At 44.5% G+C, this 16,917-nt stretch overlaps 1 protein-coding gene across 1 annotated transcript in view; it reads right to left on the reverse strand.

Moving 5' to 3' along the window:
* CDC123 (cell division cycle 123) overlaps positions 1-16,819 on the reverse strand; it is a 54,440-nt gene extending 37,621 nt beyond the window's left edge. Inside the window, exons 1-5 of the mRNA XM_069978732.1 lie at positions 16,451-16,819; positions 14,950-15,021; positions 13,221-13,281; positions 11,926-11,958; positions 10,736-10,831 (exon numbers count right to left, since the gene is read on the reverse strand). Coding sequence (XP_069834833.1) covers positions 10,736-10,831; positions 11,926-11,958; positions 13,221-13,281; positions 14,950-15,021; positions 16,451-16,524 — 336 coding nt within the window. The 5' untranslated portion in view covers positions 16,525-16,819. The remainder of the gene's footprint in view (positions 1-10,735; positions 10,832-11,925; positions 11,959-13,220; positions 13,282-14,949; positions 15,022-16,450) is intronic.
* Between the last annotated feature and the right edge of the window lie 98 nt (positions 16,820-16,917).

Genomic DNA, 16,917 nt, shown 5'->3' on the forward strand with positions numbered 1-16,917 from the left:
TGCAATAAGGAATGTTCTCCATTTCTGGAAGAATTTCTTAGTGCCTCTCTTCTTATGTCTTTCAGCATCAATACGATCCACCCCAAAGAATAGTTTTAGTTGTGATATAACTAAGGGAAGATCAGGAGGGGAGGCCGATAACCAATTGAGAAATAGGCATCTAAGAGCCACTAAGAGGATTACACTGACCAGCTGTGGAGGTGCACGCCCCTCATCCACCTCTTCGGGGGGACGCAGTTGATGGAATAGTACAGTTTGAGGCGTCAAAGCCAGTCTAAGTTTCCAATATCTCTGTACATAGTCAAGTACTTCCTGCCAAAATTGTGCAGTATATGTGCAGGACCATACGCCGTGCCATAAGTTAGTAAGAGGGATCTTACATTTAGGGCATGAAGTAATTCTGTCGGGGAAAGCAGGAGACGGGAGAATGTTAAAGCCATATTAGGCCCCATGGGCCAGCTTGAAATAGGTTTCTCGCCATCTTTCATTTATGACACATTTCCGTATCCTTTGCCACCCCGCTAGGATCACTTCTACTATATTCTGGTCTCGGGTATAATGTGCCCACTGTTTGAATAGTTGTTGTTTGCTCACTTTCAGGATATGATTCCTAAGAGCCACGTATAGGAAAGAGATAGAAGCGTGGCCCGGTGCAGAGCCAATTATGTCATCAAATACATTAGTTGAGGATTCTTTGGACAAGTCTCGCAGTCTGTTAGTATAGAAAGTATGGATCTGATAAAATGAGTTGTGAGGAGGGGATGCTGAACTTAGCTACAAGTTCTGCAGCCAAGTGCCATTTATGGTGTTCCCGGTCCATGAGGTCCCCCACTACTCGAAGCCCCCTAGCTGCCCACTGAATGAGCCCTGGCTGCGCGCAGCCCTGAGCCATCTCAGGGTGCCTGGAAAGAGGTATATATTTAGAAAGAAGAAAGCGTAAGCCATGTGCTTTCCGTACCTCCTTCCAAGTCACTATAGTGTCCCTAAGCAGTACTGATGTCTTAACCTCCTTCAGGAGTTTTGCATAGGCCGTGTGACACAAAGTCCTAAGATCCCATGGCAAAGCAAGTTCTTTCTCTAGCTCAAGGTTAGAGGAGAAAGAAGAGCTTTGAAACCAATCTAACAAATGGCGGAATATGCAGGCTAGATTGTAACCCCTAATACTCGGGAAGTTCAGACCTCCCTCCATTTTGCCTAGCATTAATTTCTGTAAAGAGATCCTCGGACGTTTTCCCTGCCAAATGAAGGTGGAGAATGCTTTGTGTAATTTTTTAACATCTTTGTGCTTCACTAGGACCGGCAAGGTCTGCAGAGGGTAGAGCAAACGGGGGAAGGAAATCATCTTGATTAGATGGCAGCGTCCCATAAATGTAAGGGGTAAGTTATGCCAGTCATGTAGCTCTGATATTATCTTTGTTATAATGGGGCCGTAATTCAAGGCATAAAGTGTGTCTGAGGTCCTACCAATTTTAATGCCCAGGTACGTAATCGATGAATGGGCTAGCTTTATATGCAATCAGTCTGCCTCCGCTTTCCATTGAGGGGCCCGTTTACCCAGAGGAAGGATCTCGCTTTTGGCTACATTTATTTTGTAGCCTGAGAACCGGCCGTAGAAGTGTAGGAATTCTATTATTTTGGCTATGCTGTTCCCTGGGCTACGTAGGAACAGGAGAATATCGTCTGCGAACATTGCAGCTTTCACTGAGTGCGACCCAACCCCTATTCCCTCATACAAGTCAGAATCTATTAGGTGGCGAGCTAAGGGTTCAATTGCCAGGTCAAACAGAAGGGGAGAGAGGAGGCACCCCTGTCTGGTCCCTTTCTCCAACATTAAGGGGGTAGACAATACACCTGGATTGTGGACCTGTGCTCTCAAGTCGCTATATAGCCCCTGGAGAAATACCCTGAACGTGCCTGTCAGCCCGAATCTATCCAGCACCGATCCCAGCCAGTCCCATCTGACGTTATCGAAGGCTTTTTCCGCGTCAAGTGTTAAAAGCGCTGGTTGTTCACCTGGCTGGGGCCGGTGCTGCACCCTATCTAGTGTCAAGAGAACTTTGGGGATGTTGATAACCGACGCCCTATTGCGAACAAAGCCTACTTGGTGTGACCCAATGAGGTCAAGTAAAAAGGAGGAGAGTCTATTTGCTATAATCTTTGAGATAATTTTCAGGTCCTGATTTATGAGTGATATTGGTCTATAAGATCCAGGGTCTGCAGGGTCCTTGCCAGGCTTAGGAAGCACTTTTATGTAAGCTAATTTGGCGTCCTGAGAGATACGACCTGTGTGTAGGATGTCATTGAAATAATTCGCTAAGGGTATAGAAATTTGGGGTGTTAAGAGTTTATAAAATTCTCCCGGTTAGCCGTCTGGCCCTGGGGATTTCCCGTTGGGAAGAGACTGAATCACTGCTGCTACCTCTTCCCCAGTGACATCGGAGTTTAAGAGTTCTAGTTGCTCCGGGGTCACTGTGGGGAGAGAAAGGGTCTGTAGGAAGTTGGGGTCAGCTTGATCTGCAGGGCTAGAGCCATATAATGAGGCGTAGTATTGCCTCAGCTGTGCGTTGATGGTGTGGGGCTGCGTGTGTTTGGTCCCAGTGCTGTCTTTGAGGACCTGGATGTGGGACAAGTTGCATCTGCCTTTGGCCAAGCGAGCCAAAAGTCTGCCTGTTTTATTTCCCTGCCTGAAAAGGTCCGTTTCAAAGTAGGACCTGTGCATCTGCTCACGCTTGTCTATCCAAAATTCAAAGGCAGAGCGCGCCACTTTCCATTGTTCCTGATGGGTTGGTGTGGGGGAACCCAGGAACCGGGAATAGGCTTCTTTCAGTGAGGCACTAGTTGCCTGATAAGCCTGCTGTGTTTTCTTCTTGATGGCACTATGGTGAGCTAGGATGCGTCCCCTAGGGACCGCCTTCGCTGACTCCCAGAAGAGTGCTGGGTTGTCCTTATGGGCACTATTATGGTAGTCGAATTCCAGCCACCATCCTTGTAGAAGCTCCTGAAAAGCTTCGTCTCTGGCTAGGTAGGTGGGAAATCTGGAGTTTCGGGGATGGAGTCTGGAATTCAACTGATATGGGGGCATGGTCTGAAATGACTAGATCAGCTATCTGTGCGTCCGTCATACGTCCAATAAGTATAGGGCTCAGCAGTAGATAGTCAATTCGAGACCAGGAACCGTGGACATGAGAAAAATTTGTAAAGTCGTGACCGTCGGGGTGTTGCGCTCTCCAGCTGTCATTCAGGTCAGTCATCTCTAGTACTGTGGAGAGTATCTTATCTCTCAATCGTGGCTGAGGGGGGGGGGGGCGAGGTGGTGTGTTTCCTATCAGCCACAGGATCCTCTACTGTACTAAGGTCTCCCCCTACCAGTTTTGTGGGTATTGCGTCTGACTGGATCACCGAGATGAAGCGATCAAAATAAGGTTTGTTCTCCCCGTTTGGAGCGTAGAGGTTGTATATACTGTACGGCTCACCATTGTGTTCCAGCTCCAGACGGGAGAACCGACCCGCCTCATCCGCAGAGTGCGCCAGTAATGAAAAGGAAAAGGATTTGTGCACAAGTGTGATCACCCCTGCGTTCCCCTCTACAGCCGGGGAGCCAAAAACAGATCCAACCCAGAACTTTTTCAGCCGAAAAAAATCAGACGCTGATAAGTGTGTCTCTTGCAACAGAGCAATGTCTGGGCGTAGCTTTTTAAGGTGGCGCAGAATTTTTACCCGTTTCTGAGGTGAGCGTAGGCCTTTTACATTCCATGAGATCACTCGTTTGGATTCAGCCATTGGTGATCAGTGGGGGGGGGGGGGGGGGGGGGGGATAAGAGGACTACTAAAACATGGTAAATTAGGAATGGTGCTGTCGTAATTGGGTCGGATCTGTTTTCCCCTCCCATGATTACATGATTTAAATCTGGACAATCCTGTGTAACAAAACCATCAATACAAATAATGCAGGAATTTGTAAAATAGCTAAACATAGCTCAACCTAGCTCAACAGTAAGAACAAATAAAATAACAATACATCCCGTGACAAGAGTGGCGGTGGTCTAAGAACCACTCCCGCCTAGTGGGTATGAAACTCCCTTTTTTCGAGGATGCGTCCGGCACCGCCAATCCCACAGCCTGGAGGAAAGAATACTAGAATCCAAGTCCCTGAGATGCAAGATTACCTCAAGAGAGGGGGGGGGGGTCATCGTGTCCCGGTCCAGGAGTTGGGACTGTCTCTGCCAAGTTCGAGCCTCTTCCCCCCAGGTAAGGTCTGATGTGAACAAGCAAAGCTTTGTACTTGAGGGGGTGGGTATGGGAGTCCATATGCAGTCGGGACCATGAGCAGTCATCAGGTGTCAAGCAGGTGAGGGATCTCACAATATATGGGACTCCCCGAATCCGTGGCAAAATACATCCACTGCTACATGCTCCCAAGGGATGGTGGGGGGATTAGGGTAGAAGGGGGCATATCCCATAGACTCGTCAGCCAAGAGGGTTACGATAGACAAGGTGTTGGCAAAGGCCAGCGAGGGAGGGTGTGGGATGGGTGAGACGGAGAAGGGCTGGCCTAAACATAGTGGGGTTAGGTTGACAGTACCTTGTAAAGACAGCAGATCAGTTCCAATGAGAAGGCGAGTGTCCCAGGTCAGTCTGGAGAAGGCGTGCGGCTACCACCTGTGCGGGCGTTCAGATGAGTGTCTTCTCCTCTTGCGTTCCGCATGTTTCCTTGAGTTGTGACGGTGTCGAGAGTTAGAAAAGGAGTGCCTAGTTTCCATAGGCGAGGATGATCGGCCTCTGCTGTGGCGATGGGATGAGCGATGCTCAGAGTCACGTGAAGGAGTAGTAGGAAGGTTTAGAGCGTCCGCTGCAGCCTCTGGCGTTTTGTAGGAAGAAAAGGAGCCATCACTGTGGAATACCCGCAGAATGGCGGGGTACTGCAGATGAAAGTGTCTATTTGCTTGGTATAATGAAGAGCAGATTGAGCTGAATGCCCTCTGTTTTTTGGTGGCATCTACAGAGAAGTCTTCAAATAATAGGATTTTAGCGCGATAAAACATTAGGGGCTCCTTACGTTTGCGGAAAGCCCTTAGTAGCTCTACTTTGTCATTGTAGTCAAGGAGTTTGAAGATAACCTGGCGCGGGCGTTGTGATAGAGCTGAATTCCCTGCCTGGGTAGCGGTTTGTGCGTCCGGAGGGGGGCCTAATCTGTGCGCTCTTTCGACTCTGCATGGGTGTTGTAGTCCCAGCGCTTTGGGCAGATCTTTCTCACAAAACGTCTGCAGTTCATTAGGCAGAACCCTCTCGCTCACTCCTATAAGGCGTAGGTTGCTACGGCGGGAACGGTTTTCCAGATCTTCTAATTTTTCATTGACCCTGGCCATTTCATCCTCCATTAGCTGTAACTTGTCATGTGCCTCCTTCTTTTCATCTTCTAGTGAGGACACTCTGGTCTCTAACTGTGTTATGCGTACAGAGTGTTCAGTTACCTCAGCCTGCAGCTGTTGTAGTGAAGATCTTATTGTCTGCTCTACTGATCTCTGTATTTCTGGTGTCATGAGCTTTACTACCTCTGCTGCCAATTGCTTATAATCAAAGGAAGAGGTAGGAGAAGGTGACAGGGGGGAGCCTGTGGACATAGTCTGTGCCCCAACTGCAGGGGTTAACATTGTAGCCGTGTCCTGTGTTTGCTGGGGGCCGCCTGTCACTCTGTGCTGCTGCTGTGTGGAGCTTGTCTCCATGTCATGTGTCTCCTCACCTCCCGCTCCGGGTCCGGCGCTCGGCGCAATCTTGGACGCGGCTTTCTGGTGTTCCGCTGCCGGCTGTTGCGGGGGGAGCTGCTTCGGCGCTCCTTTCTGGACGAACTTGTCCATCGGGTCCTCCTGGCACGTAGGGGAGCCTGCAGGGCTGCGCTCAGTCGTCCCGGAGGACTGTTGTTGCCGGGTACAGGCTGGGGTCGGGCAGGAGCTCCGGCGTGCGGCTGCTTACATCCCCGCGCCGGAACCGGAAGTCTATGTGGTTTTTAACTGAGGAGGTGGAGGAAGGAGCTGTCACTGTCTCTGGGTGAGGTCCCGGCTACAGCCATTGTTTTAATATAACAGCAAATATTTGCCATTAAATGGCGGCCATCCACTCAATTTCAACATTGTGTGGACAGAGCCTTTCTGTGTTTTCAATCCACTCCTGGTTTTGGTTGCAATATGAGGACCACAATACTGACTGAAATATACGTAGTGTGAACCCAGCCCCAGTGTGGATTATAAAGCACTGTAAAATGGTTTAGCATGGCAACATGATTTTCACACCACTACCGACACCTTTACATTGATTTGTATGTATGTATGTGTCTGTAAATTAAAATATTTTTATTTCTAAACGTTAAGCTGTTTACACTTATAGAACTTTAGATCACCTGGCATTCGCAAAAGCCGATTCCAGATACTAAAATGCAATACAATAAGGTTAGCTGCATTCCTCCAGGGAGCTGACTATTTTTTCTTTTATTTAGTTAAAGGAGCAGATTATGGAGGATATTAGTTCTAAATTATTAGCACAGCATAAAGTATGAGCAACCAATCACAGCTCAGCTTTCAGCTCTGGCAAAATAAAAGCTGGGCTGTGATTGGTTACACCATTTTATAATTTACACCATTTGATAAATCTGGGCCATATGTCTTTGCCCACACATTTAAATGTATACAAAAATATAAAAACCTTTATCTACCACTGGTATAATTTTTGGAGCACAGACTGGGAAATACAGTGGGAATCCATGGTCCCAGTGCAGAAAAATACCTAGCAGGACCATCATGTGGAGGAATGCAAGTAGGAAATAGTGGAATAGTGTTTACATCACCAAAACGCTGCCTATTATTTTACTACAGAGCAGGGGTGACATTACTGAGAATGCAGCCTATCCATTCACTAGGGGGCAGGGTGACTTCATCAAGCTCTCAAATACAGAGAACATTTATATCTGCAGTGAAATGGCGTCCCCTAAAAGCAAAATACTGTAAACTATTTCTACCCAGCAGAACATCTTCTACCTAAAGTTCCTATTTGCGAAAGAACATGTTAACCCAACTCAGTCCTACTATAAAAGGATACAAATTCAGAGAGCAGCTACTGCATGTGGACAAAGTTGTGGCCAATATCCAGATAATATTACAGGAAAATGTGGCAGTACAGGCAAAATCATATCTGCATGTTAAGCCGTGCCCACATGCTGTAGCCACTTTACAAAGCCTGCTGGGCAAATCATTACAGTTTGGAACAGGTTTGCCATTCATTACAAAGAGGTATCTGCTGCACATGTGGTAAGAGGGTGGCATGCATATAAGGTAGGCATGGCACCTAATATATCATGTCACGCCATGATAAAATAATGTAGTAGGGCTAGATGGTACAGTTTACTGCTATAATGCAGTAGAATTATAGACAATTGATAGGACCTGCCCTTACCCAGTGTCAAGAGAAAAACACATAGCAAAATATAATCCTAAAGTTATCTACAGAGTGAACAGAGTCTGAGTGCCTCTGTCTGCAGGTAACCTGCAGGCTATACGCACAGCGGGAAGCATGCTACAGGTGGACCCAGGAGATGCAGCCTCCTGAATAGAGCCCTCAGCCTGCAGAGCATTGCATCTTAACACTTAAGCTCTATTTCATCAAGCGATTGTCGTTTAAAGATTCACTGTAACAATATAATTTTTGCAGTCGCTACATGGCCGCTTAATTGTTCGTGAGAGAGAAAAATGGTTTATCATGTAGGTTTTTTTTACGAAAGACTTCTTATAACACGCACAGATTAGCAAATTATTATTCATAGACCAGCAGGTTTTTTTGGGGACGATGAAAGGTCATGATGAACAAGAATATAACAATTTTGTGTTTGTCGTTCACTGGTTTACACCTATTACAATTTACACCTAACAAGGATTGGTAACGATCAATCGTTTTAGTGGGATTTGGAAACATAATGGCTCCATGTAATAGGGCCTTAACTCATGCCATGCATTTCTAGAAAGTTTTAGCTTTGTGTGTAACAATCCACTCCCAGCCTACTCTACACAGACTCTCATCAATTTACCTGCAGTCGACCAATGATTGTGCACCACAGGAAAATTTAGTACAACTTAGAGTCAGGCATAACGTGGGGTCAGTACCCTTTAAATGTACTGCATAATACACAGTTTAAACCCCCGCTGTACAAAGTGTGGAAATAGAGGGGTATATTCCTCTATGCATCACAGGGCAGGAACACAGCTTAGTATGGACACGTGTCAGACCATCCGGGACATTAGGACAGTGACCCCCAATCCAGGACAATTGAGAGGTATGTGCCAGGACACATAACATGTTTTATCACATGCAAATCTGCTTTTAGTACACTGTAGCCCAAGGTTTAGGCTTCACAATACACTGCTTTGTTTTATGATTGATATGTTATTTAATTCATTTCACAAAGTTACCGATTCGGAAATCTTGCCTTGTGTCAAAAAACAGACTGTCTTTATGATGAACTTGTCAGCTGCTATTTGGCCGATGAACTGCATATCGTGCAGTGAATTCTTGGCCCTACTCGTATTGCTAATGGCAAGAGAAATAAAAATCTTGCACAGCACAATTGCCTGTCACTTCCTCAGCACTCCTGGTGACATTTTCTTGTCCACATTAAACTGGGAGTATGCTCGAAGTACTGCGGATTATAAAAACACTTTGAATAATGCTTAAAATCTTCCCAGCACGTGCACAAGACAAAAAAAAAATATTAACACCTTGAAGACCCAAAGAATTTTTGTATTCGGGAAGTCTTAACTTTTATTTTTAGGTGAGCAAAGCAAAATTAGTTTTTATTAAAGATTCTATTATTTAATGCAAAGAATTATTTTGTCAGTTTTATGTCTAACGGCCTGTTCACACTGAGCAACAGTAGCGGAACTTCAAGTGAAGCCCATGCTGCAGACGCCACTTGAAATTTTGCATCTCACATTGTTTTAATGGGATTTCTCGCGCACCTCCGCTCTTCACCCAAAGTGACATGCCAATTTTTGGGGCGGAAAGCGGAGGCACACAAGAAACCCCCATTGAATTATTGGGACCCCATTGAAACAATGTGACATGTTTTGAGACTCGCAACTGGGGCTCCACGGACTCCTTTTTTGCATATTTAAATTTATAGGGAACAATGTATCAATTGAGACTCTTGAGTGAGTACTCCTTTGGATTTTTTTCACTGATCTCTCTGAGAACAGTGATTACTGTGTTTTCTTGGTCTACTTTTCATTGCCTCCATTAGCCAGAATCCTGCTCCACACTGACAAGGGGCAAATACCCCGAAACAGCTGTCTGTGGATGGATACCTTGCCTTGGTAACCCTTGTCTTGTCGCAATACTCGCAACAGAGTTAGACTTTGACGCAAAAAGGGCCACCCTGATATTTTCCAATTTATGTTCCAATACTCACAACCGAGTGGGACTTAAGGGGCTACGTATCCGGGTGAAATGGTGATCTCCCCACTGGGAGGCACCCAGTGGCAACAGGCTTTCCTTCCCTGAAGGGATATCTAACTATTTCTTTGTTTTGAGATTTGCAAGTGCGGCTTCACTGAACCCTTTTTTTTGCATATTTAGATTTATAGGGGACAATGTGTCAATAGAGACTCTTGAGTAAATACTTCATTAGATTTTTTCACTGATCTCCCAGAGATCAGCGATTGCTGTGTTTCGTAAGTATATTTTTACCCCTTCTAATGTCTCACTCTGTCCCTGGGACTGTCTGTGATTTCAGTGGAAGCTCCCTCCGCGCCATATGACACTTGAAAAAGAAGTCAGCATGACTTTGAAATGCATTGTGTCTGTTTAATAAATAAAATAATTTAAAATTCATATTGCTTCTCCCTTGGACCTGCGCCCGTTACACCTGTACTGGAGTGGAGAAAAAGTTGTCTGATGTTCATATCCCTTGAGGATCGTACAGGAGTGACAGCAGTTCTGCATTGCTGGTATACGCCCTTGAAATTGCTGTGCCTTGTTTTTGCACATCCTAATCAGGTGAGAGTTACCATCTTATATCCCCCATATTGAGACCCAACAATCTACATCATGAAGCGCTGTTTGTCTTTTCATTGTGGGCAAAAGTAGCCTGAATTCATGGCCGAGATCACTGATGTGGATCCTAATAGGAAGAACTAAAAATATATGGCTGCATTTCTGTCACTTTTGCAGACATGGTCATGACACTGAACAGAGAAATGTCAAAGCCTCTATAAGTAAAACAAACTTAAAAGGAGAAGTCCGGTGAAAATTTTATTAAAGTATTGTATTGCTCCCCAAAAGTTATACAAATCACCAATATACACTTATTACGGGAAATGCTCATAAAGTGCTTTTTTTCCCTGCACTTACTACTGCATCAAGGCATCACTTCCTGGATAACATGGTGATGTCACGACCCGACTCCCAGACCTGTGTGGGCTGTGGCTGCTGGAGAGGATGATGGGAGGGGGACACTGAGTGACACAGGGCACTGAAGGGACACTAAGCATCCCTCTGCCACCATCCTCTCCAGCAGCCACAGCCCGCACAGCTCTGGGAGTCGGAAAGTGAAGCCTTGATGCAGAAGTGCAGGAAAAAAGCACTTTATAAGCATTTCCTGTAAAAAGTGTTTGTTGGTGATTTGTATAAGTTTTACAATACTTGTAAATAATGTCTTCTGTAAGTATATAATAGAAGAAGTATTTTGAAAACGTACCCTGGGAGAGCTCCAATTCAGCTTAGGAAAAACACTGCCTCCTAGGGAATTAATGGCCTCTTGTACTTTTGTAGAAAATTCTGGAAACTCTGGTGCCTGTAAGAAAAAAATTCCCAGAAGAAACTCAGAGGGTAATACCAGAAATGGTTCACATTGTCTTACTTTGTGGCCCTAAAGTGTCTCTACCATGGATGGCTAGGGGTGGCCACTCCAGACATGATAGTCTCCCAACTTAAAGCAAATGTAAAATCAGGTACAACAATTTTTTTTTCATTACCCTCTTGGCGCATTTACATTACCCTGTTGGCCCAACAGGAAATCAACAATTTAGATGTACTGAAAAGTATAGGCAAAATGACCTTGCGAACACATTGGGAGCTCTTTGTCTCCCCATGCCCATTACTCTGTCGAGTGTCCACTTAGCCACATGGCATATATTTTATTATGCCTGGTTGTGGTTTTTGATGTGAGGAGAGCCAATTATCATTCATCCACCTCACCGAGATCAGACAACATGGTTAGGCGATACATGTCAGGATGTCCAGAATGTCCCCTTGCCTAATCAATGTAATTGTATGTTTTTGTTACTGGTTTTCTTTCCTTTTTTTGTTATTCCTTTTCTGGATTGTTTGTTAAATGAAAATGGTCAAAATCCTAAGTAAAAATATATTTAAAGAAAAAATTCCCAAGCCGAGGTTTGATTACATTACTTTCATACAAAAGACCACCAGACTTTTAAATGTCTTTAAAGGGATACGCTAGCCATTTAAAATTTACACTATAGTGCTGGGCAGCATAGAATGTAACAAATATATTATTCTTACCTAAGCAAGCTGCTCCTGAGGTTTCTTCGGGTTACCCGCTGAATGCTCCCACCGCTACTTCTGAGGCAGACTAATCTCTGCAGTCGCAGCTCAGGGCAGTGGCACTGTCCTGCCTCAGGCAGTGATTGGCTGATTGGGCTGTCACTGCAGAGAGAAGTCAGTCTCGAAAGCAGCAGCGTGAGTGTTCAGCAGGGGACATGAAGATACTGCAGGAGGACCAAGGTGGAGCATAGTTATGCAAGAACAGCATGTGTATTACGTTCTACAGTATGTTGCCCCAGCACTATAGCAAAAAATGTAAATGGCCAGAGTACCCCTTTAAGCATAAAATGTTAAATGCAACATTTCTGTGAAAGACGGACCTACCGTAAGTGTTGTTGTGTTTTCGTCATCTGACCACTGAGGGTTTAAAAAAAAAAAAATAAATTTCATTATCGTGGGAGACAGCAGACAACTATTTAAAAGGGCTGTAACAATCAAAACATCTTAGCGTTAAGAAAACATCACAAATAGAAAATCATGTGTTTTATATGCCACAGTTATAAGTAACATTTGTCATTTTAAAGATAAGGAAACCATTAGGGAAAGCAAGGATACAGAAAACGGGAACTCTAAGCAGGTTAAACAGATCTAACCTGCCGATATGTCCCTATTGCAGAGGAGATGCAGTTAGCCTTTTGCTCCACTGCCAGCCCCCATAGAACCGATCAGGCCTACCCCTGGCCGCTCCCCTCCATTCATTATCATTAGAAAAGGGCCGGTGATCAGCACTATGGGGGCGGGCAGTGATTCTAATGGAATCACCGGACCGTGGAGAAAAAGACTAATGGTGTGTTTACACAGACAAAATTATCTCAAAGATTTTGGAAACCAAAGCAAGGAATGGATTTGAAAAGAGGAGAAATCTCAGTCTTTCCTTTATGACCTGTTCTCTGTGTATAGTCTGTTCCTGGCTTTGGCTTAAAAAAATCTGTCAGATAAATCTGTCTGTGTAAACGCACCAGCCTAAGGCTGGGTTCACACTACGTATATTTCAGTCAGTATTGTGGTCCTTATATTGCAACCAAAACCAGGAGTGGATTGAAAACACAGAAAGGATCTGTTCACACAATGGTGAAATTGAGTGGATGGCCGCCATTTAATGGCAAATATTTGCTGTTATTTTAAAACAACAGCTGTTATATTGAAATAATGGCCGTTATTTACTGTTATATGGCGGCCATCCACTCAATTTCAACACTGTGTGGACAGATCCTTTCTGTGTTTTTAATCCACTCTTGGTTTTGGTTGCAATATGAGGACCACAATACTGACTGAAATATACGTAGTGTGAACCCAGCCTAAGACTTTCCTCCTCTGCATCTTCTGTGCAGACATATCAGCAGGTTAGATTCGTCTAACCTGCTGATAGTTTCCCTTTAACCACTTCAATACCATGGTAGTTTATTTCCCCTTCACAAATCGTACTCCCATCCTATAAACGGATTGCATATCACTAGGATATCGGTGGGAGTCCAACTTCTGAACACCCACCTGTCCTAAAAATAATTTAAAGCTGTGTCCCCTACACGGTTTTTCCCTGTCCAGTAGGCTGTCTATTTTTACTAATTAAAGTGCCCAAGCATTATAAAACAAGCTATGAGGAGGGGTATAAACATTACCTGCACCTCTTCTTCTTCATCACTGTTAAGGTCTGGCTGGGAACATCCTACAGAATCTTCCCTAGATAAGAAAAGAAACAATATATATATATTATTTTATTTTTTATTTTTTTAATCTGCATAATAATCTGTTGCCGTTGTGTGTATTGCCGTTGTTAACAGATGTTACAGCATTGTTCCCCAACCAGGGGTTTAGAAGCCATGTTGTTTACTAGCTTCAAGATATAGATACGATTGTGTACCAAAATTGCCAGGAATGTCACAGCTTTAAACCAGATTCCGATGCATATACCACAGGCCTAGCAGCTGGTCACAGTCAGGGTCTTATAAGTAACATTTTCTTCCTCTGTTTTTTTACTCTTAACGTTTCTCAAAACTTCTAAATGATTAAAAAAAAGTTTAAAGCCTCTGAACTACAGGATACATGATAACCACAAACCACTTGCCAGCTACCGACCTATCATATTTTTAGGCCATGTTCACACATGGCAAAAATAGCGTCCTTTGTTTGACACAGCTGTGTCAAACAACAGCCGCTGCCTGAGACATTCACCTTGCCGATACTGCAGTACTGGCCGGGTGAGCATCACTTCACTTTAATTGGAATGCGGGCACATTCGGGAGCCATACTTTACATTGTGTGTACAGCCCATTTCATACGGCCACTGTTCACTGATTAGTGGCAGCACAAAATAGACATCAGTTTTTTGAGCGGCCGCATGGTACCCCAGCCCTAGTGTATACACTATTGCTGTGGTTCCATAGGCTGTAATGTAATTGGCTGCTGTGTTGACACCTACTCCATTTGACTGAGGGCTACTAAATAAAGAGGATATGGTCTGAGTGTGCCTGGGCTTTTGCGTGCTGTGGAATGTCTCTTGGGCCTCATTTACATATTAACTATCTATCCATGTGTTTACTTACACTACAGTTTTCCTGCAGAAAGGTCAGCTTTAAAGGAGAAGTCCACCCAAAACAAAAAATATATTGCAAGTGGGGTGGGGGTTGGACATAATAAAGAACGAATACTTACCCGTCCCAGTGCCCTGTAGTTCTGTCCCTGTTGGCCCCCTGTAGCTCCCGCTGAAAAAAATGCTCCCTCAGTCAGTCAGGGACTGGGACAGGACACCCCTGCAATCACTGACTGGCTAAGCAGGCTCATCCCAGTCGGTTTGACAACACTGGAACCTGGGAAAAACCTGGGAGCCCAGCAGCGATAAAGGAGCTGCTGATGCGGTGCTGCGGGGACACAGTGAAGAGTATTGATTTTTTATTATGTTCCTACATCCCCTGCCTGAAACGTATTTTTTTGTTTTGGCCTAACTTCTCCCTTAAAGTGAATGTACCATCAGGCCTGGGCTGACGCACTGGAGGCAGGCCAACCCACCCTCAGTGGGAGGAAAACCCTGCCCCTCTATAATGCGGCTATATTAGAATCAATGGAGCCGTATCAAAGAGGGGCAGGGGTTTCCTCCCACTGGGCATAGGTTGGCCTGCCTCCAGTGCTTCAGCCCAGGCCCGATAGTACATTCACTTTAACTAAACTAAAATGTGTTATTAGCGGACCAAATTCTCTTTGTTCTTTGGCTCCTTGTTCTACTATTATTTGTCTAATTTTATACAAGTACACTGCTCATACCAGTTTATCTTTGCTGCAAAGATATTTAATCTATCTATCCATCCATCCAACCATCCTTCTATACAATGATATGAAATCTAAACACATTACCTTCCAGAGACCACCAGGGTGCCATCATCAAGCAAATAGTCCTTTACATTTTCTGGTAGAGGAATAATAACACTAAAAAGACAGGAACTGAATTAGTCCATGCAGTTATTTCAAGATGGGAAAAGTAGTGCAGTGTAAGAGCAAAAGTTCCAGATAAATATGAATGTGCCTTTGATCATTTGCATTAATGTTTTACTATCCAGTAAATCTTTTCATAATAATAATTTTTATTTATATAGCGCCAACAGATTCCGCAAGCAATTTAAAATTCTGGGGGTAATTACAGAGTTTTATTTGCAGGATATAAGACAATAGTAGCCAAAACAGTGCTCACTTCCCACCATTTGAGTCCCCATTACCTTATGTGCTGCAAATATAGCTCTGTAAGGAGACATCTGTCCAGTAGCTAAATAAGAGATTTGTTTCTCTCTAATTATGATTCAGGTACCTATATATTATGCTTTAAACAACTTGATTTGTATAGAAACCTAACAATTAATAGAAAATAAAGACACATGAACCAGATTATATGAAAGAACTGTATTTCTCAGCAATATAAACATTTGCATTAGAACTGCTGGGTTGAGACAAGACAGGAAGCCGGGAGAAAATGAAAACAGGCAGCTGTCAATGAGCTGTTTATGCGGGGGTACAGGGATGGGTAAGTATAGATTCTTTATTGTGCTCCCCCTACCCCCACCAGATTTTTAGTTGTGGTCCAGAGATCGCCTTTAAACTGTACCGGTCATTAGAAAAAAAACTTTTCACATGTCACACATACAGTCAAACATGTTTTATCGGTCTGAGTGTTCAGGTGAACGAGCCGTGACCTATAAGGTGAAGAAGCCAGAAGTCCGCCTTCCTGTGTGCTCCTCTCTCCCCTGTGTCCGTCTGACCCAGGCAGACCAACAGACTTATGTTATGCGGCCGTCCAGATCACATGACACAGAGAGGGAGAACACACAGCACATGCACTTCTCTCAGCTCATGAACACAGACCCTTATTTGACATGTCTGGGTGTGCTGCATGTCCTAGCACAGTCTGCCACTGTCACCTCTGATTGGAAAACCTCCTGACTGGTAACACCCAGTTGGTAATTTAGCATTTTTACTAATAATAAGAGGCATAACATAGCTATAAGAATGTGTCTTCAGGAATTATCACTTCATGGAGAATACAAGTATTCACTACAGCAGAAAGGTCAGGAGTGGTCAGTCCTAAAAGAATACAGTACCTTCCTGTGGAAGCATTAGCAATGTTCAGTCATGTCTCCCTCTAATACTAGCTGCTATGTATGTTTAGGATAGTGGAGGGGTAGGGAACCTCGGCTCTCCAGCTGCTGAAAAACTACAACTCCCATCATGCCTGGACAGTCAAAGCTAAAGCTTCAGCTGCCCAAGCATGATGGGAGTTGTAGTTTTGCAGCAGCTGGAGAGCCGAGGTTCCCTACCCCTGGTATAGAGTATACACAGGGCTCTGCAGCGTGGTGACACGTCTCACCTCCTGATGCTGAATTTCTTGAACCTCGGATACCACACTGAGAACTGACAGTTCACTACTTGCTCCTTCTTCATGCTGGAAGCAGTAGGACAGGAAGTGTCCTACCTCAAATAGCTTCCTCGGAATCTAAAGCTAGAGAACACCAATCCGCTCACCGCTGTTGTTCACAACAAGACCTCTGGGAAGCATTGCGTTAGCAAGCCAAGGGAACTGATGACACGTTCAGTCATCCTTCTTTACAGTCCCCAGCACGACATGTCAGATTACGGCTGAACCTGTCTCTAGCACGTGGATCCGCTGCTAAGGCTGTAACCTAAATACTTTCATAGTTTAATACACATAGATAATGTGGACGGCGCGCATAAGGTTAATGGGGCAGTTGCCTACAGCGTTTCACGCCTCGTTCTGACAGCGTTTCTTTAGCTGGTAGGACGCTGGTAAAAGTAGGCGTGTCTTCATCAGGTGAG

This window comes from Dendropsophus ebraccatus, chromosome 1, assembly GCF_027789765.1.
Source record: "Dendropsophus ebraccatus isolate aDenEbr1 chromosome 1, aDenEbr1.pat, whole genome shotgun sequence".
Taxonomy (NCBI): domain Eukaryota; kingdom Metazoa; phylum Chordata; class Amphibia; order Anura; family Hylidae; genus Dendropsophus; species Dendropsophus ebraccatus.